The following is a 24,770-nucleotide window of genomic DNA, read 5'->3' as shown; positions in this document are numbered from 1 at the left end:
GCACCAGAAGCTCTTCAGCTGCCGCTCCAGCTTTTTGCAGACGGCTGGACTCCCTGAGCTTTAACCTTGGCTTAATTGAAACTCCCGAAAACACCTTGTAGCCCTTGGCTGGCTCCGCCTCCCGGGCCACGTGGGTGCAGCACACCCAAGGCCCAGAGCGCCAGCGGGAGAGGCGGCCACCGCCCTGCGGTCAGGGCGGGCGCAGAGGAGGCGTGGCAGGCCACTGTGGTGGGCGGGTCCAGTAGGGGAGGGGCGTGAGGGGCCACTGTGGTGGGTGGGCCAAGGGGGAGCGGGGCGGGCGGACCCGGCCCAGAGGGGGCGTGGTGGGCCACTGTGGTGGGCGGGCCCAGCAGGGGAGGGGCGTGACGGGCCAATGTGGTGGGCGGGTCCAGGAGAGGAGGGGCGTGGCGGGCCACTGTGGTGGGCGGGTCCTGGAGGGGCGGGGCGGCTGGGCCGGCCTCGGAGGGGGCGTGGCGGGCCGCCGTGGTGGGTGGGTCCTGGAGGGGCGGGGAGGGGCGGGGGCGGGCTCAGGCTGTGGCTAGGCCGAACGTGCTGCAGGCCGTCCGCAGGCCCAGCGCGCCACCATGGTGCGACAGCGCCCGCGGTCGCGGGGACCGCTGCAGCAGCAGAGGCGTCCGAGGAGGAACGGAGGCTTAGGTCGGGCCCCAGCGTAGTCGGCCCGCGAACGCCCGCCAACCCCGAGCCGCGACTCCTCCTCCCTGCCTTCCTGGGCGCGGGCGGCGACCCCGCTGGACGATGCGCGCCCCCGGCCTCCCCGGAGGTTGAACCCGCCGCTCCGCGCTCGCCCTCCCGGCCGCCCCCATGGCGTGGCCGGGCGCCGAGGGCGCGGCTGACAGGCCGGTGTCCCCGGCCCGGGGCGGCCCCGCCGGCTCCGCGTCCTCGTCGTCCGCCTCCTCCGGCTGCTCGGCCTCCGCCTCGGCCTCGGCGGGAGCGGGGCTGTGGGCCGCGCTGTACGACTACGAGGCGCGCGGCGAGGACGAGCTGAGCCTGCGACGCGGCCAGCTGGTGGAGGTGCTGTCGCAGGACGCCGCCGTGTCGGGCGACGAGGGCTGGTGGGCCGGCCAGGTGCAGCGGCGCCTCGGCATCTTCCCCGCCAACTACGTGGCGCCGTGCCGCCCGGCCTCCCGCCCCGCGCCGCTGCCCGCCGCGCCTCAGCCGCCCCGGCCCGGCTCGCCCGTGCACGTCGACTTCGAGCGGCTGGAGCTCAAGGAGCTCATCGGCGCCGGCGGCTTCGGGCAGGTGTACCGCGCCACCTGGCAGGGCCAGGAGGTGGCCGTGAAGGCGGCGCGCCGGGACCCGGAGCAGGACGCGGCGGCGGCGGCCGAGAGCGTGCGGCGGGAGGCGAGGCTCTTCGCCATGCTGCGGCACCCCAACATCATCGAGCTGCGCGGCGTGTGCCTGCGGCAGCCGCACCTCTGCCTGGTGCTCGAGTTCGCCCGCGGCGGAGCGCTCAACCGCGCGCTGGCCGCCGCCAATGCCGCTCCGGACCCGCGCGCGCCCGGGCCGCGCCGCGCGCGCCGCATCCCTCCGCACGTGCTGGTCAACTGGGCCGTGCAGATCGCGCGGGGCATGCTCTACCTGCACGAGGAGGCCGTCGTGCCCATCCTGCACCGGGACCTCAAGTCCAGCAACAGTAAGTGGACGGGGGGCGGGAGGAGAGGGACGCCGCTGTGCCCCGCGCAGCCCACCTCCGTGCCAGCCCTGGGCGGCCTCCACCGGGCATACTGCCAGGTGGAAGGAGGCGGGGGTCAGCCTCCTGGTGCCACAGCCTCATGCACAGGTCTTCAGGGCCCAGAGATCTAGCTAGACCTTGGTTACTTGCTTTGGGGCAGGTGACACTTACCTTGATTGGTTGCTTTGGGGTGCCTTTTAAAAAAACTTGCTTGCAGACTAAGCGCTTGTGAAATATCTGAATCTTCTGGAAACCTCACGGTGCTGTTGACCTTTAGGTACAGTAAGTGGTTCATTTGGGTAGAACTTTGCAAACCAAGGCGTTCCTCAGATTATGAGGAGTGCGTGACCCTTCTTCCCCCCAAGTGGCCTTCGTCGAACTCCCTGTTTCCTTCACACTTAAAAGTGGTGTGTTGAGGTCGCTTGTTTCCTGCTTTAAACATGGCTTCGTGTCCTTTGACGTTCCCGAAGACTTTTCATTCAGATGTCTCTGCACATGAGATCTGATTTTATTATTGGTTCAGTGGTTTGAATGTTGGGGAATAGTCTCCAGACGGGAAACACTAGTTCTCGCCATTATGCACATTTGGGTTGATTAAGAGCAGGTTCATTGTCCTTGCACAGGTATTTGGAATCCTGAGGACCTGGCTTATATCATTTACTTTGTTTATAAATCAGGGTGGACTTTCCAGATGTCAGTAAACAACTGAGAAATGAACTAAACTCAAATCCTATGAAATTTCACCTGTTATCTTCAAAGAGCTAATCGAATTGCTGTTTGAAGTTGGTTCTTCAACATTGAAGATCGCTTCATATTCTTAGAATGAGATGAAATATGAAAGATTAAAAGATGCAGCCAGAACTGGCATTGGCCTACCATGGCTGCATGTCTTTCAACCTTGTAAAACCTGCTAGGACAGGAGCTAACTCAGACGCAAGCATTGTCCTTCTCCAAGTCTGCAGAAAGAAGAGTGACAAGACGAAATGATACATTGGTTGTATGTTTGTGTAGATTTTTTTTCTATTCAGAATCCTTCAGCACTGAAATTTACTTGAAAATGACTAATGTAGCAGTTTCCTTATGGGAATTATAAGTAATTTGAGTGTTGGTAACCACATTTAAGAACTGAATACTTTTCTTTTAGACTTTATTTTTTGACTCCTGCTAATCCTCGTGTCTTATAATTTAGATTGCAACTGCTTAAGTGACAGGAGCAAATTGTAAGAAAATATGGCATAGAAAAGTGGTGGTGGTAGTGTGTATTCTTAGGCTTTTGACAGAGGCCACATGAAGGACTCCAGAATTATTTACTTTTGGACTGTTATGGTAAAGACATAGCGCAATTTTCAAAGTACATATTTTTGTAAATGCTTCAAATCTGACACAGTCTTTACTACCATTTAGTGTTTATTTCCTAAAATATGCTTTTATTGAAAGAAATGTTTAGCCTCCTGCCATAGAACAAGCCCTGTGTGTCCTGTCCGTGCGCCCCATAAGCTCTCTCCCCAGTGACATCCTGCAGGCCTGTGTCTGCCGGGAGTTTTCGGCAGAACCAGGCGTTTTAAGGACAGCAATAGCATCATTGCTCGCTCTGCCTCTTGTCAGTTGGAGCAGGTCTGTGCTCTGCTTGGAACTTGGCATCTGACAAACTCGTTCTGTTGCAGGACATCAGATCACCAACACAGGCAAATGGTTTGGGCTGGATTGGTCCTTAGACCAAAAAGTTAAATGCCTGTAACTATTATTTTCGCAGTATGCTTAGTCTGTTTTGTTGGATTGTAATAATGATTGCCATCCCTGTGAGCTGATGACAGGGTAGAGCTTGTTTGCTAGTGATTGTAAAAGCATAGAAGGGGAAATTAATCCGTGTTCCAGTTGTAAAATTTTTAATATAAATTAACAATGTAAAGAACTAATACTATTAAATAGGAAAAAGAAATAGCATGACCTTGGAATAATAACTGTGGTTAAATAATTTTTACTGATACCAGAAAAACGTCTACAGTGGAACTGTAGACTACTTTGTAGATAGTAGATATTATGTAATTTGAAGGTAATTATATGCTGCAACTTAGTTTTTGAAAGACTTTTCACCCTCGGAATAAATTGCCCAACTTCCTGGAGCATTTTAATTCCTATAATTGTCAGGCAAGGTTGCCTTTGCTTTAAATTGTTACACTTTAACAAAAACTTAATTGGCTAGGTCACTAGCCTAGCCAAATATTTGTTACAATATTACCATTATCATAGTTATTTAATTACCGTAACATGAACATTTTGAAAGGGCCTAAAATGTGCAAATCACAGCATTTAGCACATTGCTTTCTCCTGGCTCTCTGGTGTGGTTTATTCAAAACATAAATGCAGATACCTTGGAATTCTCTTATGATAAATGAAGCCATAACTTCTTGTTCAGACTTTTGAATACAGTAGATACTCTATTACAGTATGTTTTGTTTGACTTTATTGGTTATTTGCTAATGGGCTAGTGAGTTAATGATAATGTAAACAAGGTTTTAAAAATCAATATTGAATTTTAGTTTCATTCTGTAGTCTACTCATGTAACAAAGAACCAGTATAAGACTGCTTGAAGCCAGGTTAGTAGAAATTATTGTTTAAAACAAATGTTTAGATTTGTCAAAGGAAGATATTGCTCTTGAAAGGTTTTCTTTCCTCTTTTCAGATGGGTCTTGATAGCTTTTTTCATAGTTTAAGACAATGTACATGTTGAAATAGTAGCTGATATGTTGTGATGGTACAAACAACTTTGTCCCTTTCTAACAAAGATTGAAGTTGAGCCAAATTAAAAAGTTTTAAGCATCATTTACATTCTTAAAATAAGCGAGTCCCTCTCACTCCCAGGATGCAAAGAAAGGAGAAAACATTGTGCCAAATCTATCTACATGCAACAACTAAAGAGCCATACAAGGAAACTGGGTTATTGTGAAAACAGCGAGTTTTACATACATTCAGAGAAGAAAGAAAAATCGTCGTGAGCTGGACATCATTTATTCAACACATTTTGAGTGCCCACCCTGTGCCAGTCACTTCTGGGCCCCAGGGACACAGTGGCAAACCAGGTGACAATATCCTCACTGGTGTAGGGTTTAGGCTAGTAGGAGAGAGAGGTGGCAGTCATGCAATGGCAAATATTAGTAAATGCTATCAAGAAAATAAAGCATGGTGAGGAGTAGAGAGTAACAGGGTGGAGGATGAGCGTGCAACTGTTTGGACGGGATGGTCAGGGAAGCTGCTCTGAGGAAGTAACAAACAGAGACGTGGACGAGGAGGAGGCAGGAGTCAAGCAAAGATCCACGAAAGGGAAGATGAGGCAGAAATGAGCCTCGCTCATTGGAGGAGTGGGAAGAAGGCTGGAAGGTTGAGAAGGAGAGTAGAGAGTGAGGTAGAGGTGGGTGAGGTGGGCCTTGCAGGCTGCGACCACGTGGAGGTTCCTCGCTGAGTGCCGTCCACCTGGAGCCTTGGAGCATACTGTGCAGAGGAGCCGTGTGGTCAGATTTCTGTGTTTACAAGATTATTCCGGCTGCCCTGGAGGATGGACTAATAGTTGCCGCAAGTGAAGGCCGTCGAGGTTGTCCAGGCCAGTGAAGGCAGTGGCTTGGCCAAGGGTGGTAGCAGTGGAAGTGGTTTTCAGGGAAGTTAACCAGGGAGGAATGAAGATAAAATAGTACGATATGTGAATTGCTGAGGATGGTTTGGATTATTAGAATTTAGTCTAAGTGTTTTGTTTCTTCTGGCATAGTTCAGGATTGAAAGAAGATTGTGTGGCATAATTTATGATTCCTTTTTTTTTTAATATTGCTACTGTGTTCTGCCTTTTTTTTGGTGAGGAAGATTGTCCCTGAGCTAAGATCTGTGCCAGTCTTCCTCTATTTTTTTTTTTTTGAGGAAGATTAGCCCTGAGCTAACATCTGCTGCCAATCCTCCTGCTTTTGCTGAGGAAGACTGGCCCTGAGCTAACATCCATGCCCATCTTCCCCTATATGTGGGACACCTGCCACAGCATGGCTTGACAAGCGATGGGTAGGTCTGCACCTGGGATCCAAACTGGTGAACCCCGGGCCACCAAAGCAGAACGTGTGAACTTAACTGCTCTGCCACTGGGCTGGCCCCAGTCTTCCTCTGTTTTGTATGTGGGATGCCGCCACAGCATGGCTTGATGAGTGGTATGTGGGTCCATGCCTGGGATCTGAACCCGTGAACCCCTGCCACCAAAGCAGAGTGTGCGAACTTAACCGCTACACCACCAGGCCGGCCCCTACATTCTGCCATTTTTTTAAAGTGGAAAATAAATGTTCCATGAGAAACTGAGCTCTAAATTTTGGTAGCTGTCTACTTTTATACTTTTATTTCAATGACTAAGCATCTTTTTATCCTGATTTTTTTTCTCAGCCGTCTGGGAATAATAATTATCTCTGTTATTATCTATAGTGACATCTACAATCTATAAATAGACATAGTTATATGTATTGTGAAATGCAATTTGGAGCTCTAACTAAAAAAAAAACTACAAAAGGAATCTAAAGTTTTTTTAGCTTTTTCATTAGTACAAGGTAAATAAAGGATCTATTTGAGAAAATTATAGCAAAACTCCAAATAAGGTGCTTAAAAAGCTTAGGAGAATGATTCGGAGGAGCTGTTCATTATGCTCTTATCAGTTAAAAAAGTGAGTCTTCTTCCTTCTCTGGTCTGTCCTTTTACTCCAGACACGCAGCTTCGTGCTGTGACCCCTTCTTGTTCAAGGGGAACACACAGGTGAGTCCTGAGATCCCAGTGGTGGCAGAGGGCTGGTCTGCTTCTGAAACAGAATCAGCTAAAGGATGTATTTTTAGAAGAACAGCAATCACAAAGGGTCACCACATCTTCCCCTATCCTACTTGCATATTAAAAAATAAATAGGCCACTACTCATTTCTTATAGTTGTGAGGCGCAGTTGTTTAGTTCTGGATTATGCAAACTGGCTCTTCACTGTACACATGGGCTGGTTTTTGTGGTCGTTGTCAAGTATATCAAAGCATGGTAAGGGAGGAGGAGAGGGGAGAAGACCCCCTCCGCCTGTTTCAGAAGGTCGTCTGTAGCCCTGCTTTCTCGCACTGAAGTGTACGTGCTGAACTTTTCTAGAATAGTGCAGTTACCGAAGGAGCATTCGCTTTAAAATCAGACCTGGGTTTGCATACTGGTGTCATCATTTACCAGCTGTATGACCTTGGGCAAGTTATATAACCTCATTGAGCTTGAATTTCTTGATTTCTGATACTGTCTGCTGGATTCTTCTCTTGGACATGGGCAGGACTTCTGGAGGGAAAGTGTGTTTAATGTTTCTTTAACCCTCCAAAGGCACTTGGGTAAATACTGGCATGAAAGCATAGGGCTTTTTAAGGGAACAGTGAGTAGTGAGGCGTAGCTAGAATGAAAGATAGACAAGGGGTTTTGTGGGAAGGAAACAGGTGTTTAGCATGTGGCCAGTGAGTGAGTGCCTTGAATGCCATGCTAAGATGTGTGGCCTGCCTGAGGGCAAGAGTGAGCCATTGAAGGCTGGAGGAGGAAAGTGATCTGATCTGCTGAAAGATAAACATCTAGAAAGGAAAAAAATAGAAGCTTTATGACTGTACTGTCATAGATTATCAGTAGGGCAATAATAAAAAATAAAATACTTAGACACTGGTTTGACGTAAATTGTTTATCATTTATGACTGGTACCTAGTTTTTATCGTCACTGTTTATTTAGTGAGTTAATTTAGGGCACCTTCTCCCTCTGATTCTCCAGAGTTAGAAAATAATGACCAGAATTACTATGTTAGGCTGATGATTTTAATTCCAGCTGTCAGTGTGACTGTCCCCACAGCCTCTATGGTACTTGAGGGGCTCCCAAAAGGTGGAAACAGCTCAATGAAAGAATTTTAGGGGACAGAAGACAGGTCACGTGCCTTCTCAGAGAGTTGAATCCAGGGCCTCTAATCCCAGAATGTGAGCTTTCATCTTCTTTATTTGTTCTCTAGATTAACAGTTCTCAAATGTTTGTTATAAGGACCCCAAAGAGCTTTTATGTGGGTTATAGCTATTGATATTTACCATATTAGAAATTTAAAATGATAAATTTAAAAATATTTAATAATATAAAAATAACAATTGACCCATTATATGTTAACATAGCATTTTTAATGAGGGGGGGAAATCCCTTATTTTCCAAAACAAAATTTAGCAAGGAGAGTGGCATTGCTTTACACTTTTGAAGCTCATTCTGATGCCAGACTTCATGGAAGACAGACAGATGTGCATATCTGCTTCTTCGTTTGATCTGTTGCCATCTTAGAGATGCCCAGGGTTCCCCGGACCATACTTTGAAAACTCCTAGGCTAGATGATCAGTTCTGTGGATTACGAATAGCACTCTAGAGCAGTTGTTCCATGCCTAACATAGCATCAGAAGCTCCCCATGAGCTTTTAAAAAATAAAATTTCCTGTCTCACTTTTGGATATTCTGATTCAGTTGGCCTTACCTGGGAATAAGCAATGGATTTTTTTCTAACATTTTATTTTGAAAATCTTGAAATACGCAGAGTTGAAGGAACTTTAAGTGAACACTTACATGCTTACCACCTGCATTCTATCATTAATGTCTTACTAGCTTGCTTTAATGCAAATCTACCCCTCAACCCGTCTGAGCTTTTTCTGCAGCACTGTATCTTTTAAAAAGCTCCTGGATGGTTCAGATGAGTTTTTGCTATTCAAAGATCCAGATTTGAAGTTTCCTTCTTATTGTTATCTGGATTGATACCTAAATTCTTCCATGGCCACAGACTATATCCCAACCCCAGTTAACTGTCTGATGACATTGGATGGTTGGTCATGGAAGGCGCCAGGTGAGAGTATGGGTGGCTCATTCTGGGCTTGTGCCTCTGGGGAAAGGAATATCTCTAAGCATTTGTCCCTATGATGTCAGGGGACAAATAGTGCTATTGTGGTATCTGAGGTTTGAGCTTGACTGCTGCCCACCAGCTGTGGGCTCACCATCTGACTTTCTGAGTAGGGTGTGTGGGGATTGAGTGAGACAGTGTATGCCTGGGGTTGGCACACTTTTTCTCTAAAGGTCCAGATAATAAATATTTTTGGCTTTGCAGGCCATAAGGTCCCTGTTGCAGCTATTCAACTCTGCTGTTGTAGCCGAAAGCATCCGAAGGCAATGTATAAACAAATGAGTGTGTCTGTGCTCCAATAAAACTTTATTTGCAAAATAGGCATTGGGCCACATTTTGCCCATGGCATATAGTTTGCTGACTCCCAGTATATGTCAAAGTGTTTAATAAACTGTAAGACGTGTTCTAAATGTAAGCTGGTGACTATACACATTTTTAGATATTGTTTAGAAACACTTTGAGTGCCTTAATTATTTCCTACTTTTTATGCGTGTGAACTCATTGATCCCTAAAAGTTCTCTCCAACTCTTTATAACCTAAGAACATTATTACTCATTCTGCAAAATACAGTGCCTTGTATTCACGTATTTATTCATCTTGGTTGGAGGTGAGGGTCTTTTTAATTTGGCTCACTTGCTTGAGTCAGGCCAGCCAGCAGTATGAGGAAACAGTCCTGAGCTTTGTTCTCCGTAGGAGTGCTGCCATCTGCGTGCTTTGGCAGGTCTGCTTGTAACTTGGGTTGATAAGTGGAGGGTCAAGGAGGAGGCACGAAGTACTAAATTGCTACTGTAACTGTTTCACTACCAGGACGCAGTGCTAGTGCATTTTCAAAGCTATTGAAAAAAGAGCAAATGACAAGCCATTTGGGGCAGTACCTGGACTGCATATAGGATGTTTGAGTTGTTACTGGCTTAATATGATTTTAAGGACTTTATTTCAGGTTTTCTGCAAATGCTGAATCAAATAATATCAAATGTATTCCTTTGTTTATTAGTATGTTTGTGTTGACTATTGAGGAAGAGTCCTCCTTCGGCTTGCTTTACTACTTACTTTGACTTTAAAATACTAAGGTGATAGAAATATAGAACTAGATTTTCACACACAATGAGATGTAAGAAGTTTTCTCATTAAAAGTAAGTATTGTATATGTCCATGAAAACGTTTCCCCAGTGGCTTGTGTTTTGGGCATAAGAGCAATGTGAAGCTCTATTTTAGCTGACCACGTCTGTATTTTCTTTACAGAAGTCCATCTCTTGTATTTAGTAAGCTAGCTCATTCATTCAGACAGCAGTTATTTATTGATTGTACACTATGTGCCGGGAACTCTCCTAGACTGTTGGCATTCAGTAATGAGCAAAGCAGACACAAAGTCCTCCCCTTGTGGACTTTACATTCCAGTAGACAACAGAGACATTAAACAATAAATAATAAAAGATGTGGTATGTTGGAGATTGGAACATGCTTCGTAGAAAAACGAAAACTAAAGTTGAAAAGGAGGGTGACTGTGTTCGGGCGAGCAGTTGGAGTTTTAGATTGTGTGGCTAAGCAGGCCTTCCAGAAAAGGTGGCTTATCAGCAAAATCTGAAGAGGCGAGGAAGAGCACTGTTGCAGAGGGAACAGAAATTGCAAATCCCTGAAGCCGGAGGCCAGCGTGACGGGAGAGGAGGGAAGAAGAATATAATAGGACATGAGGGAGAAGGGACATCAGGTCCCGCAAGGCCTTCAGCTCTCCTGTGACACCGGAGAGTTTTGAACGGAGACCTGGGATCTGACTGACATTTTCATGGGGTTACCCTGCTCTGGTTTTGAGAATAGGCTGAAGGGTAGGCAGGGTGGAGATCAGTACTGGGGAGTCATCAGCGTATACGTGGTATGTAAAGCCCTGAGATTAGGGAGGTTATCTGGAGAGTGCGTGTTGATAGAAAAGACCAGCGAGGTCTAAGGACCGAGTCCTGGAGGTCTTCAGTAATTAGAGGTCAGGGAGAGAAGGAGGAACCAGAAAAAGGAGCAGCTAGGAAAGGAAGAACCAGGGCGTGGGGTGGTGCTCTGGAGGCCAGCGAAGACGTGTTTCAAGGAACAATGATCAACTGTCAAATGCTGCTAATGGGCCACTATTCAAATAACTGTTTGTTCTAATTATTTGTAGAACAGTCTTCATTTCCTAATACTGTGTTAAGAGGGCAGAGATCAGTTGGTTTTCTATAATCGGCAGCTGACTTCAAATGAAAAAGCGTCTAATAATTCTTCTTCATATTCCTTCTTCCCCTTACAGTATTTATTTACTCAGTCGTTTAACAAATATTTACTGAGCATATAAAAATGCTAGTTCTGTGCAGTAAAAATAAATAATTAAATAGGATTAATTAGGTGCAAATTCTGTCCCCCAGTTGCTTATAATTTAATTAGGTAGGTGAGACTAACAAGTAAGATAAGGCAGTATTTAAGTGTCATGGGAGTGGCAAACTTAAGTTCAGTAGAAATGCCAAGGACTTCTAGCCCAGGCTGTGAGGGAAGGCACCCAAGGGGAGGTGTGATTTATAAACTCATATAATATTAGAGCAGGAAGAGAGTGACGAAGTTGTTCCCCTTTCTAATAGAAGGAGAAATTGAGATTCCAGAGGCTAAGGGACCTGTAAGTGGTCTCACAGTTAATGCCGCTGTGAGAATCCCGTGCCCGTGCCCTGGCGTTAGCGTGGCAAGTGGAGCGCCGAGTGTGGTTTTTATGGAGGGTGGAAGGCGCTCCATCAGCAGGTGCAAGGAGGTCTGTCGACTGAAAGATGCCGTGGTGTGGTTTGTAGATGTGGCTTTTAGTACACAGAATTGTTGGAATGTAGGGTTTGTTTAGAAGAATACAAGAAGAGCTGAAAAGATCATTTAATGGGATTGAGAAGGGACATGAAGGCCAGGATAAAAGTCTGGACTTGACTCCATAGACTAGTGAGTGAGTGAGTGGTCTATGTGTGTGGAAGGGGCGGGCAGGTGGGAAAGGGCGGGGAGAATAGATGGAAAGCAATGTGAGAAAATTCAGTGCTATTTGGTAAACTTACCATTTATTGCCTGTAAATGGTTGATTGTTTTCAGAGTGGAAATTCGTGGAGTAACCTTACTGACTGAGAGAAGTGGCATTTGTTAATATGTTCTTTCACGTTGCTTTTCTCAACTTGTTTTCTTTCTTAGGACTTTTTTTGATAATATATTCCTAGTTAAAGATTAATTGAAACTAGCCCATTTGACTCAAATGGAATTTGGACACAGCAGTCTCATAAATGTTGAGAAAATAGAATGGAGGCATTGTAATTGCTTTAAAAATATATACATTATATGCTACAATTCTGAAAATACCAATGTGAAACTTCAAAGGAGGTGGAAAAATCAAGCGCCTCATGGTTGAATAAGTAGACTAAGTACAAGGTTGTAAGGGCTGATTGTTAAAGACTGGGGCTAACAAGGGTCAAAAATCTTTACTGAAGTCACACAAAAGGGGGCTCAAACACTGGTCGCTATGTTACTAACAAGAATTTACCATTTCTATGGCCAAAAAGTTTATTTGCCTGGTTTGTACCTAATAATTTCTGGTGGTGAGCTGGTGCACCATAGCTCTTCCTGGTGCCTGGCGGGAAGCGGAAGTTGGCCTCCAACCTCGTGTCCTTAGGCTGAAACCTGGCCAGGTGCCCCATTGTTACCTGTCGGGACACCAACTATTTTTGGTTTCGGTCACTTTGCCCAAAAGATAAGGAATTCCAGGAATTCTGCTGAACACCTCTGAAATAGAATCCAAAACAATGGGCCTTTCATGGAACTCTAAACTTTTGACATTGAGTGTTATTTTAACTGGTTTAACTGTTAGTTCAAAACCAGGAGGCACTCAGCTCCTGCGCAAACTTTGCACTTGGGGTCGGGGGAGGTCTTCTAAACCGTCAGTACAAAGGCGCTGATGGAACATTCTGCCATGACGTTGCTTTATAAATGCAATAAATTTTAAATATTTAGTTTTTAGTTGTGTTTTCACTTATTTTAGACTGCCTTTCTTTGGCCTTTGCTTTTCAAGGGCTGCCAGGCCTTACTCGGGGCCTGGGGATGGGGATTCGTTTTAATCAGTACTTCCTCATGCCTTCCTTTCTGGATGTTTGTAAGAATGAGGAGATAATGTATGTAAAAGTGTCTTAGAAAACAAAGTTTCATAGGACTGCTGGCCATCTTGGTCATTAATTTGGAGTCTCTTTTGGTAGTAAGAATAATCATTGTTTACAAGTGAAATTAGTAGTATGATCGGGCAAAAACATAATACAGTTTATGAAGTAGCTAATTAATTGATCTATTCTTTTGTTTTTGTGGTTTAAGTATAAAGGGCCTTAAAGGATTAGATATTTATTTTTCTTGATGTTCATGAGGAGTAAGGACTGAGGAATAATACACCTTAAGCTGACATGGAAGGAAGGCAGTTCAAAAATTAGTCTCTTAAGCAATATATAAAATGAAATTTTATATATTAAATTTATATATTAAATTTTATATTATAAATTATATATATAAATTTTGTATATTAAAATTTCTGGTTGTTTTGCCTTCTTTTTGTAACTGACAGCTTTATCGGTAGCACAGAAGACTGAGGGGATAGTCATGCAGATGGCATCTGAAACCCAGCTCTATATGTGTAGCATCTGATCTTGGATAACATTTCTACACTGTAAACTGGAGATGGTAATCCCCACTTCATAGGGGATCAAATGAGACAGTAAATGTGTGGAAACAGCTACACATAGAAGAGGTTCAGTAAGTGGTAGGCAATATTCTTATTATTAGAATTGGTGCTAATTATCATTAATAAAAACTATTCCATTGGACATTTGATGTACAAGATAGCATGGTAGGTGGTATTGGGGGATACAGGGAAAGATATCAAGTGCAGTTCCTGGGAATAAGTAGTTTGTACATAATTTAGGGTAAAAAGATAACTGACAAAACAGTATGAAATATGGACAATGAATGATTGAGAAGGTGAAATAGTTGCTATTTTGTAGGATGCTTTGGAAGGTTTTCCTAAGGAAGCTGGAGCTTGAGAATACATACAGTATAGATGGACAGAAAGAATAAGAGGCTGTTCCAACCCCGAGTGAGTCTCGCCCCGACTTCCTCCATCCTTCACTATGTAGGACACAGAGCACTGAGATTAAGAGAGGAAAACGGTAGAATTTTGACTTTGCTAGTTACCAACTGTGTAGCCGTGGGCATTTGACCACCTTAAACCTGGTCTGTCATCTACGTAGTGGATATAAAAATAGAGCAAGGAGTCCTTGCTCTCTTAATCTCACAGTTACAAGATCACCTGCGGAGAGAAACATTACAACACAACCAATATTTATTTAGTATTGGCGACTCACATGATAAGTCCCGTTCAGATATCTCTTCATGTTTAAACCTTCATGTTGTTTCTCTCCAGTTGCAGTAACTCTTTGACTTTTATGACTGTCTAATATTGTAAACATTTGATGATGTGATGCATATAAAACATGAATCTGTTGCAAAGTGAAATTTCAAGCCTTGCAAAAGATAAAGAATTTCCTGATGTCCATGAAAGTGATTTTGAAGATTTGCTAAAAACGTGTTCAAACCCATTGATAAAGGGGTATGTGTGGGGGGTTGTGTGTGGGGGGTGTAATGGTCATGAAATGCATATTACTATGTTTCAAACAGTGTTCTAAGTGTTTTACAGGTATTCAGTTCCTCTTCACTGCAACCTTATAATGCAAGAGTATCCTAATTTCCTGATAGGCAAGGAAACAGAAGCACAGAGTCCACACGAAGCAGTACACTCTTCATCACTGTGCTGTACTGCCTCTACTTAGGTCAGTTGATAATTATCCAATGACAGGAAGACAGAAAGGAGGAGAATGGGCACCGGAATAGAGAGTGATTTCCAAAGGATGAAGAAAACTTTTGTGAAAAATTGATGAAAGCTGAGCAATGTAGACAGTAGTTAGTACCGTGGGCTCTGGGGTCAGACTGCTTGAGCTTCACTGCTCCTTAGCTGCGTGACCTTGGACAGATGACTCAGCATCTCTGTGTCTCAGTTTCTTTATCTATCAAGTACAGATAATTAATAGTATATGCCTATAGCATTGTGGTATGGCTTATCTCATTAAAATACTGATAAGTGTTCCTGACAAATAGAATGTACTCAGTAAATTATTCCTGTAACTAACATTTGGAAAAATGGCCCTTCTTTATGATCATGGTCCAAAAATCAAACATGAAGATTGTCTTAGGCCATTCTCCAATTTTGTTTGGATAATTTATTCTAAAAAACCTCCCACACTTGTTTCATTTTTATCCTCCTAAGAGTTAGCGCATGGTTGCTATGCATGACAATGACAAAAATGTTAAATAAAGAATGAAATAGACTTATTTTTCATTTTATTTATAAAGCCTGGAAAACAACCCCCCACACATATACCCCATTAACTCTGAAATTTGGATTACTGTTTAATGGGATTCACTTTGTCACTTTCTTTTTTTCAGTGTTGATTATCTTCTGATAATGAAGACCTGTCTCTTGGGATGTTTGTGAGGATGAATGAAATAATACATGTAAAGTGCAAGGCATACAGAGCATACTCAATCCTTGTTGGTGACTCTTTTATTTGTTGTTATTTCTATTAGGTGGGAGTGGCAGGAGCAAAGGACACACATAAGAATGTGCGTGTTTTGTTCATTTCGTTTGTAGACATTGAGCGCCTACTCTGAGTCAGACCTGACACAGAGAAGGTGCATGCAGAAGGACGTGAAGTGAACAGGTCTCTCCCCATCTTCCTCTTCTCCCTACCATCTCTGCCTCTCTCTCACACACACACAGTCTTTCACACCCACACACTCTCTCTACGCTTACTCTCACTCACTCACTCTCTCAGAGCTAACAGACTAGTGGGAGAGTCAGAGGTAAAGACAATCATTGTACCCCCTGCTTCGTCAGTGCAGTAATGGCAACACAAAATCCATGTGAGTGTGGGGGGAGGAATAATTTCCTTTGCTTAGGGGTATTTGGAAGGTGTTGCTGAGAAGATGATATTTGGGCTGGATGAGAAGCCCCCCTGGCTCCAGCAGAGGAAGCTCACCTGCAGGGAAGGTGGTGTGGCGTGAAATGTAGGGCGCTGTGCAGATGTGAGGCTGTGATTGCCCAAGTCTGGGAATGTGGACATTATCCCCGAATTATGGGGAACCCTGAGAGTTGTTTTTCTCCTTTTGTTAACACAGATTTATTGAGGTATAATTGACATATAGTAAAATTCACCCTCTGAGGCTGCTCACTTTGAGGAGTTTTGACAAATGTCTGTAATCCTGTAACCCCCACCACCATCAAGGTATAGAATTTGCATCACCCCAGGAAGTCCTCTTGTGTAACTTTGCCGGCAGACCTTTCCCCTCAGCCTCTGACAACGCTGACCTGATTTCTGTCCTTTTCCAGAGTGTCATGTGGAGGCATAGTGTGTAACCTTTTATGTCTGGCTTCTTTCACTTAGCATAATGGTTTTGAGATTCATCCATGTCGTTGCACATATCGGTAGCTTGTTCAGGGAAGGTTTAAAAAATAAAAGAATGCCATGACGGTTCAGGAAGATGAATTGGCTAGTGGTGATGTATGGATTAGGGAGCGGGGCAGTGGCAGCATCCAGTCCAGTGAGAAGGATTGTAATTCAGGTGTGGGGCGGGGAGGCCAGAAATACGGTAGTGGCAGGGGAAATTGAGAAGAGGGGATTTGCAGAGCATCCTGCAAATAGAACAATGGAGCTACAAGTTGGAATGCAGGGTTTTAAAGAAGGAGTGAGGAGATAGGTTAGAAAGAATGGTGGGTTTAAACCTCCCCCTTCATAGCAGATGGGAAGGAGGAACGTGGATAGGTGGCTGCGTTGGAGCCTCTTGGAAAACCTAGGGAGCATGTCTGCGTGGGTGCAGGCAGAGGAAATCAGCCAGGGGAGAGAAGAACCAGAGGGGCTGGGAACGGCGGGATGGAGAAGCACCTTGTGTTAGCTGCTGTTCCCTGCGAGCTCAGGGGCGGACTCTGGCGGGAGCTCTGCCCTGAAAGTTGCTCTTGTTCATTCTGTTTTTGTCAGGAGGCTGGGGGCTGGAGAAACCAGTGTCGGAGTAATGTTTCTCTCAAGCTTTTAATTTTGTCTATATTTCAAGCTTTGGTAAAGCCATCATATCTCATAAAATATCTTCATGAGTTACAATATCTATAAGAATTTTGCCATTTTAATATAAGATGTATGATGACAATGATTTATGCGAACATGACATCTATTTGCGATAGTCTCTAATACATTTAGTAGAAAAGACTCTGCATTTAGATCAGGACCTAACTTTGTGGAAGAAAGCAATATATTTTTTTTCCTATCAGATAAACTTTCACACACTTCTGATCCTACCTCTGATATCTCAGTAAATGTTTCTTGCCCCTGGAAATCATTTACTTTCTCATAAAGAGAAGCATTCATAAAGAATACTAAGCTGTAGAGTATCTGTGGATTTTTTTAAAAATGTGTAACTTCAGGCACAAATGACCCACTTAAGGGTTATGATCTATGCGATGTAAGTACGATAAAATGGTAAAGTATGTGTTCATTCTCATTTATTCTGCCAATGGCAGTGGAGATTGTGTTTTAAATGCCAGAGAAAAATTGTGACTTAAAAATTCTAAGAATATGAAAAACATCCCACCTTTGAATTTTTTGTTTTAGTTTTGCTGCTTGAGAAGATAGAGCATGATGACGTGTGCAATAAAACATTGAAGATCACAGATTTTGGCTTAGCAAGAGAATGGCACAGGACCACCAAAATGAGTGCGGCAGGCACCTACGCCTGGATGGCGCCGGAAGTCATCAAGTCCTCGCTGTTCTCTAAGGGAAGCGACATCTGGAGGTAAGCACCATGTGTCTTGCTTTTGCAGATGTCCGCAGAAACTGCTGCCACGCTTCCTTTAAGTGAATCCCGAAGCAGTCTGTGGTTCTGCGCCTGAAGGGCAGTATACGCCTTTTCAAAGAAGGTTTTATGGTTTTGATCAAGACAGTTGTAATCGCAGTGAAACAGGTAACTTGAGATTTTTATTGTCATATCACTTCCATTTGATAGGAGAACCTTGTTAAATCTGAGGTTTGATTAAAACTGGTTATAATTTGAATTAAAGGTAATGCCAGCATTTTGTAAGGCCTGTCAGTAAATAGGAGTAAATTTTCACTTTAAGCAAAATTTTGGTTCCTCGTGATTCACAGAAAGAATATTAGCATGGAAGGAGTTTGAGAAAAAACTTTAGCCCCTTTGTTCTACAGATTGCATCATGTCAAGATTCAGGCTTCCACTTTGAGGATGGAGGTCCCAAGTGGGATCCCAAGTTAGCTGGGTTTTCGTTCAGCTGTGTCTCACTAAGGGGTGAAGACTCTTATCAGTAACAGAACAACAAAGAAACGTCGCTCTGTTTAATAGCTACGATGCACCGGGAGCTTACTTGCCTTTATTTAATGCTCATAAAATCCTGTGTGGCTAGTATTAGAATTCCAGGTTTTTTGTTGCTGATGTTTTCTAACAGCTTTATTGAAATATAATTCACAGATCTTACAGTTCATCCATTTAAATCGTACGGTTCAGTGGGTTTTAGTATATTAAGAGTGTTGTGCATCCATCCCCACAATCAACCCAAGGCAACCACTAATCTAAGTTTTGTATCTTTAGATTTGCTTATTATGGACATTTCATATAAATGGAATCATACAACACGTGGTCCTTGTGACTGGCTTTTTTCAGTTAGCCTAATGTTTTCAAGATTCCTGTCCTACAATATGTCAGAATTCCGGTCTTATTTATGGTCAAATAATATCCCATTATCTGGACGTACCACATTTTGTTTGTGTGTTTGTCAGTTGATGGGCATTTGGGTTGTTTCCACTTTTTGGCTATTCTGAATAATGCTGCTATGAACTATCGTGAACACGTTTTTGTGAAGACGTGTTTTTGGTTCTCTTGGGTATATACCTCAGAGTGAAATTGCTGGGCCCTTATGGTGATTCCATGGTTCCTTGTTTGAGGAGCTGCCAGACTGTTTTCCAACGCAGCGGCACCACTTCTCCTTCCCGCCAGCAGTGTAAGGGTTCTCATTTCTCCACGTCCTCGCCAACACTTATCTGGCTTTTGTTTCTAGCCATCCTGGTGGTTGTGAAGTGGTATCTCATTGTGATTAAAATTCCAGGTTTTCTTGGTTTTGGGGGGGTTTTTTTTACATTAGAGAAAACTAGGGCTGAGAAAGGAAATATCACTTGCTAAGAGTCCCTTTCTAAGTGGCAGAACTGTTGTTTGAACCCAGATCTGTCTGACTTCCAAAGTCATGGTCAACAAAAATTGTTTTCCTGCTTTAATCATTGGACAGGCCAGCAGTTGGTCACGTCGAGTTAGTGGCAGAACCCCTGTTAGCATAAGTTCCAAAAGATTTCTTTAAATTTAAAGCTTATCCTACGCATTTAAAATATAATTTAATTGTTCTACTTATGGCTTGTAAGAAATTCATCAACTGTGTCATAGGTTCTATAGTATCTTAGGGCCGTTTTGAAAAACACAAATGCTTGAGCCTCCCCCTGGCTTAATGAATTAGACCCTGTGCTGGCGGAGCCTGAGCACGTGTGTCTTCATAAAACATTAAATGTGTTTTCCTTGATTTAATTACAATAATTTTCTGACCATATGATAATACCAAAATACTTAAGTGAAACAGGTGATTCAAGAAATTATACTTCAAGACTCAAAAAGCTAATAAAATATCATAAATCAATAGTACATTCAAAATAGTATTAGACTATAACCATTTCATTTTGTGTGCTTTTATAAACTATGTAATTACTAGCTATACAAGTGCTGTACAGTCTATCTAAATGCTTTGTAGCAACCTATTCCTCTATTGTAAAATAGAGGAGAATCAAGAAGTAAGAAGAAAAAATTTCTAAAACCACTCAAAATGTAGGTCTTTGAGTCCATGCGCTCATTGGAGCAGTCTTCTCTCAAAATCTATTTACTTCTAAGTCTCAGATTTACAAGTATGCTTACCTGATTTTCAGTAAAAGCAGCTATTTAGAAGAGGGAAGAGGAATGAATGCTAAGCTGGTCGTGGTAAAAAACGGCAGCTGAGAACAAAGTAGGTGACAGGAAGAAAAAAAGCATGAAATGCTATGAAAAGGACTAGAAACTAGTGACCTCTAGAGGCACCTAGTTGTGGAGCCAAGCATCCCCACACGTCTCTGGAAGGCATTAATATAAGCATACCAGAGCGCTAGGATGTCAGGATGCACAAGGGCGGGGAAGGCCATCCCTCTGAATTGTACATGCCCTGCTATAGAATCTCCTTTTATAATATTCCCATAAAAAATAATTTCATTCAAGAAACATTGCTTTCCTCTGTGCAGAACTGTGGACTAGTATATCTATTTAGTGTATTTCCTGAGCATCTTCCCCTCCTCCTTCCTGGTTATTACGCTACAAGGTAACTTAGATCTTATGACTGAATTTTTACAGCATGTCCTGTGATTCCCCCGGTTTCAGAGAGTGGGTACCCAGGGCCCTGAGAGGTTAGGAAACTCCTCAGGGTTGTAAGACTAGTAAGGAGCAGACTCAGGTCCCAGGCGTGACAGCGTGCTCCACAGCCCTTCATCATTAGGCTACTTGAGGTCTCGGAGAGCGCTTTGTCTATACTGTATCCTACCTAGTTTCAGAGAACAGAAAATAAGCATTACACTTTAGAAATAGTTCCATCAAAATAGTTTCATTTTTTCACATTGGTTTTTAACTTTTGCCTGAAAAAATGACCTATCCTGAATCATTAATTCTCTGAAACTTCCAATCAAAGTTACATGGTTGTTATTGTTTGTTTTAGCTTCGTTATTTGCTAATGAGAATAGCAAGGAAGCTTCTTAGAATTTAGACAATTTCCAGTTATTCTAAGAAGTTTTTGGTCCTCTGCTCTGAGGTGATTTTTGTTGATTTATCTATGAGTTAAATTTACTTATTATTGAAATTAAGATGTCTCTGCTAATAAACTGTAATATAGAAAATTTTCAAGAAACTAAACAGATAACCTTTGAAAAATATTGGATTCAACTTAATTGGTAATAGTTATAGCATTATATAATTTATACATGCTCTATTACACATTTATTTTTTTTTCAGTTTAGGTTGGCGCCAGAACTAACATCTGCTGCCCATCTTTTTCTTCTCCCAAAAGCCCCCAAGTACATAGTTGTATATTCTAGTTGTAGGTCCTTCTAATTCTGTTATGTGGGACACCACCTCAACATGGCTTGATGAGTGGTGCTAAGTCTGTGCCCAGGATCCGAACTGGCGAGCCCCTGGGTCACTAAAGTGGAGTGTGTGAACCTAACCACTTGGCCACACTCGGCCAAAGGCCTAGCCCCTTACATGTTTCTTTTTTCAACTATAAAACAGTGCTTTGAGATGGTAGAGCAGATATCCTGTTATTTCGTATTTGAGTTAATTCAAGATCATCTTTAAGGGCCTTGTGAGTGGAGACGTAACTAGTAAGAAGTGATACTCCCAAAGCCCACACTCAGGTCTGCTGCCTCCAAATCCAGTTGTGTTTCATGGTGCGCTATAACTCCTCCTGTTCAGGGAGGAGCCCCGGGTCCTCAGGACTCAAATCTCTGTGTTCAGGGCCAGTAGCATATCAGCTGGATGATCCCTAAGGCCCCTTTGACTGGTCCAATCGGTTGTTTTTACATTGTTTTTCTGAATGTTTTCAGTAGATGGTCTCAAGTCCGATAGGCACTAATGCAGAGGTCTTTAAATGACAAGTTATCTATCCAGGATGACCTGAACCTGGAGCCCAGAGACTTTCCAGCTCTTTGTAGAGCAAGTCTTCTTCCTAGAGGGCTTTTTCTCTTGTATTAGTGACACGGTGCATCCTCGCATCTCTTAAGATCAGAAGATAATCTAAATTTCAAGCTTTTTTTTTTTTTTTTTACCTAAAGCTAATGAAGTTTTAAAAGATTAGGAAAATAGATAGGACTGTACTAGTTACATTAATAGAATTAAAAAAGTAAGTAAATGTGTGTTCCTTATATGCTTATGTGTTTCAATTTAAAGGCAAGTGAGTCGTCTGGAGTGACTCTAGTTTTTTATGTTTTCACAAAAGATAATTTGAGTGTACTTTATGTTTTGAAGAAGATGAAAGGGGAGACAGAGGTACTGACCTGTATCGTAGAAGAGACTGAGTATCTCTAAGGAACAAGGCTTATTTCCATGCCACTGTGTGCTACCTTGAATTGAGGCACCTTAAAATCTTAAACCTTAAATCTGTGGTGTGGATGTGGAGTGAAATTCTGTCCTTCGGCTTCATTTAAAAATTTCATTTAGAAGTCCTTCCATGTGAGTTTTCTTGTTCTTGTTTGTAATTACACTTGCCTTTGAAGAACTAAGGCAGTGGTGAACCCGCGTGACCTCTGCTGACCTTTAGAGAGCATGGCAGCTGAGGTGGTCCTTTGTTTTTACTCTTATTTCGCTTCAACTTTCTCCATTGCCAAAAAGACATTTTGGGGGCCAGCCCCAGTGCTCTAGTGGTTAAGTTCGGTGTGCTCCACTTTGGCAGCCCGGGTTCAGTTCCTAGGTGCAGACTTATACCACTCGTCTGTCAGTGGCCATGCTATGGCGGCGGCTCAATACAAAAAGAAGAAGATTGGCAGCAGGTGTTAGCTCAGGAGGAATCTTCCTCAGCAAAGAAAGAAAAAGATTTTGTGTCCTACCAGCAGGCACCACGGAGCCCCACATTAATTTCTTTTGTCCATTACTGTTGAGTGATATGGTGGAAACATTAGTAACAAGTCTAAAATATAAAAGGAGAGGCATACAGATAAACAGTTTCAAAAAACTATTTAAATAGTATGATTCGATCTCAGTCCTGTGATGTGTGGCATGAGATATCAGTAGGACTAGAATCTTCAGTGTCATAGCAATCCTCAAGAGTTCTGTGTAGGTGTGGGAAAAATGAGGTAGAAGGAGCAACATCAAAACTCTTAAAACATTACTCTTAAAGTGTGGCCTGGTTCTGCACCCTGTTTAATTCAGTTATGTGCTGCCCCTAAGCTTTCCTGTTCACTAAGTAGTTTTCATTCCTATAACGAATGTTTAACTGATTTCTGGGAAGAAGTGTATTTGCATGTGTTTGCGTGTTAACTGGAAGAGCCCACCTCTCACCTTGGGGTAAGGGCCACTTATGGACTCTGTTGTAAGAGAAGATCCTTACTAGGAGCCGGCTGAAGGTACCGATGCATTTGCCTCACTGGTTGTGTCCTAAGGAAACAGCACCGTGCGACCCGTTTAACTTGATAACAACTTTGCTTTCTAGCTATGGAGTCCTGCTATGGGAACTGCTCACGGGAGAAGTCCCTTATCGTGGCATTGACGGTCTTGCTGTGGCTTATGGGGTCGCCGTCAATAAGCTCACTCTGCCTGTTCCATCCACCTGCCCTGAGCCGTTTGCCAAGCTCATGAAAGGTATTTGCACACATCCGTTTTTGTGTGTCTGGCGGGTAGGGAAGGGGACTTGCTCATTAGAACATCTGTGTCTTTAACTAGAAGAGTAATTCTGTGATTCTAATTTTCAAATGCTTGTAAGTAATTATTCTATTTTAAGAGTTGGAAACCTTGTCTTTGATGTCAGGTAAAGTTTTGATGAACTAAGTAAGTTAAAAACAATCCAGTTTTATCAGTGACTTATTTTTGTATAAAATTTAACAGAATGGTAATAAAGTTTGCACCACATACACTAGTAGAGTTCAAAGACGATATTGAATTGGCTCCACATCTGCTGTTTTACCTAGTGATCAAAAATGTTTTACGTTCTTAACTGACATGGTTTTGCATGGCTTTATTTGATCCTTATCTTTTAAAAATTAACTCCCTCTTTTTATAAGCAGCAAGTTGCCTTACTTCATTATTAGCCTATTTCTTAGAACCTCTCTTGAGACTTTGGTGTTCTTGGGTTGAGTTCTAGACTCTGTGTCAGGAAGTCATCTGGCCAGGGCAGCTTAGGCCCCGAAACACAGACTTCGTGATAAGGCTTGGAAAGCACACGTCCACATGTTACTGTCATATAATATAAGCAAGAAGAGCCTTGTCTGATAGTAATTATTATGCATGCTGCTGACATGGACACTGTGTAAAATAAAATTTTCAAAATTATTATCAATAGATTTTAAAAATCTTCAGCAGACATGATCAACATGGGCTAATAATCCAAACTCTGCTCAGAAATGGAATTAATGTGATTCTTGCTTATTGTAGAATGCTGGCAACAAGACCCTCATATTCGTCCATCATTTGGCTTAATTCTTGAACAACTGACTGCTATCGAAGGGGCGGTTATGACTGAAATGCCTCAAGAATCTTTTCATTCCATGCAAGATGACTGGAAGCTGGAAATTCAACAAATGTTTGATGAGCTGAGAACAAAGGAAAAGGTGAGAGAGATATATATAATTGCATAATATACTCACATTTATGAAGATTGTGAAAACGAGTCAAGAACCACTCAGCATTATTCTAAAATATTTTCAGACATCAATATTTGTCGATTCTTGCTTTTCAATTAAAACAAAACAGAATTGTACTTGAAATGTGTACTTGGAAAGGAAACAACCTTTTATTAGGAGAACTTTCAAATGTTAAAAAAAAAAAAGACTAGCATAATAAACCACTTGTTTGCGTTAACCAGCTTCAATAATTGTCAATATTTTGTCATTTTGTTCATCTCATTTCCCCATTATCATCTTTTTTTTAAACTGGGTTATTTTAAGTTAAATCCTCGACTTACATCATTTTACCCTTAAATGATTCAATATGCATCTCTAACTGGTAAGAATTTTAAAAATAACTTTCTTGCCATTATTATCTTAAAAAGTGACAGTAATTCTTTGATGTCACGTAATACTCCATAGTCAAATGTCATAGTTTGTCTCAAATATGTCTTCTTACAGTTGGTTGATGCAAATCAGAATTTAAAGATATACAGGTTGTTTTTAATTATGCCTTCTGAAACCTGTTTTATGCTAGTCTACCTCCCAAAACCTCCTTTTTATCTCCAAGGCATTGCTTTG

At 42.6% G+C, this 24,770-nt stretch overlaps 1 protein-coding gene across 1 annotated transcript in view; it reads left to right on the top strand.

Annotated features, from left to right (window-relative positions):
* Positions 1–503: 503 nt before the first annotated feature.
* MAP3K21 (mitogen-activated protein kinase kinase kinase 21) overlaps positions 504–24,770 on the top strand; it is a 56,023-nt gene continuing 31,756 nt past the window's right edge. Inside the window, exons 1-4 of the mRNA XM_023647429.2 lie at positions 504–1,654; positions 17,364–17,544; positions 23,021–23,169; positions 23,959–24,134. Of these exons, the coding sequence (XP_023503197.1) occupies positions 823–1,654; positions 17,364–17,544; positions 23,021–23,169; positions 23,959–24,134 (1,338 nt within the window). The 5' untranslated portion in view covers positions 504–822. The remainder of the gene's footprint in view (positions 1,655–17,363; positions 17,545–23,020; positions 23,170–23,958; positions 24,135–24,770) is intronic.

The sequence above is a fragment of the Equus caballus genome, chromosome 1 (assembly GCF_041296265.1).
Source record: "Equus caballus isolate H_3958 breed thoroughbred chromosome 1, TB-T2T, whole genome shotgun sequence".
NCBI lineage: Eukaryota > Metazoa > Chordata > Mammalia > Perissodactyla > Equidae > Equus > Equus caballus.
The sequence above is the reverse complement of the archived record's forward strand: the minus strand, read 5'-3'. Positions and strand labels throughout refer to the sequence as shown.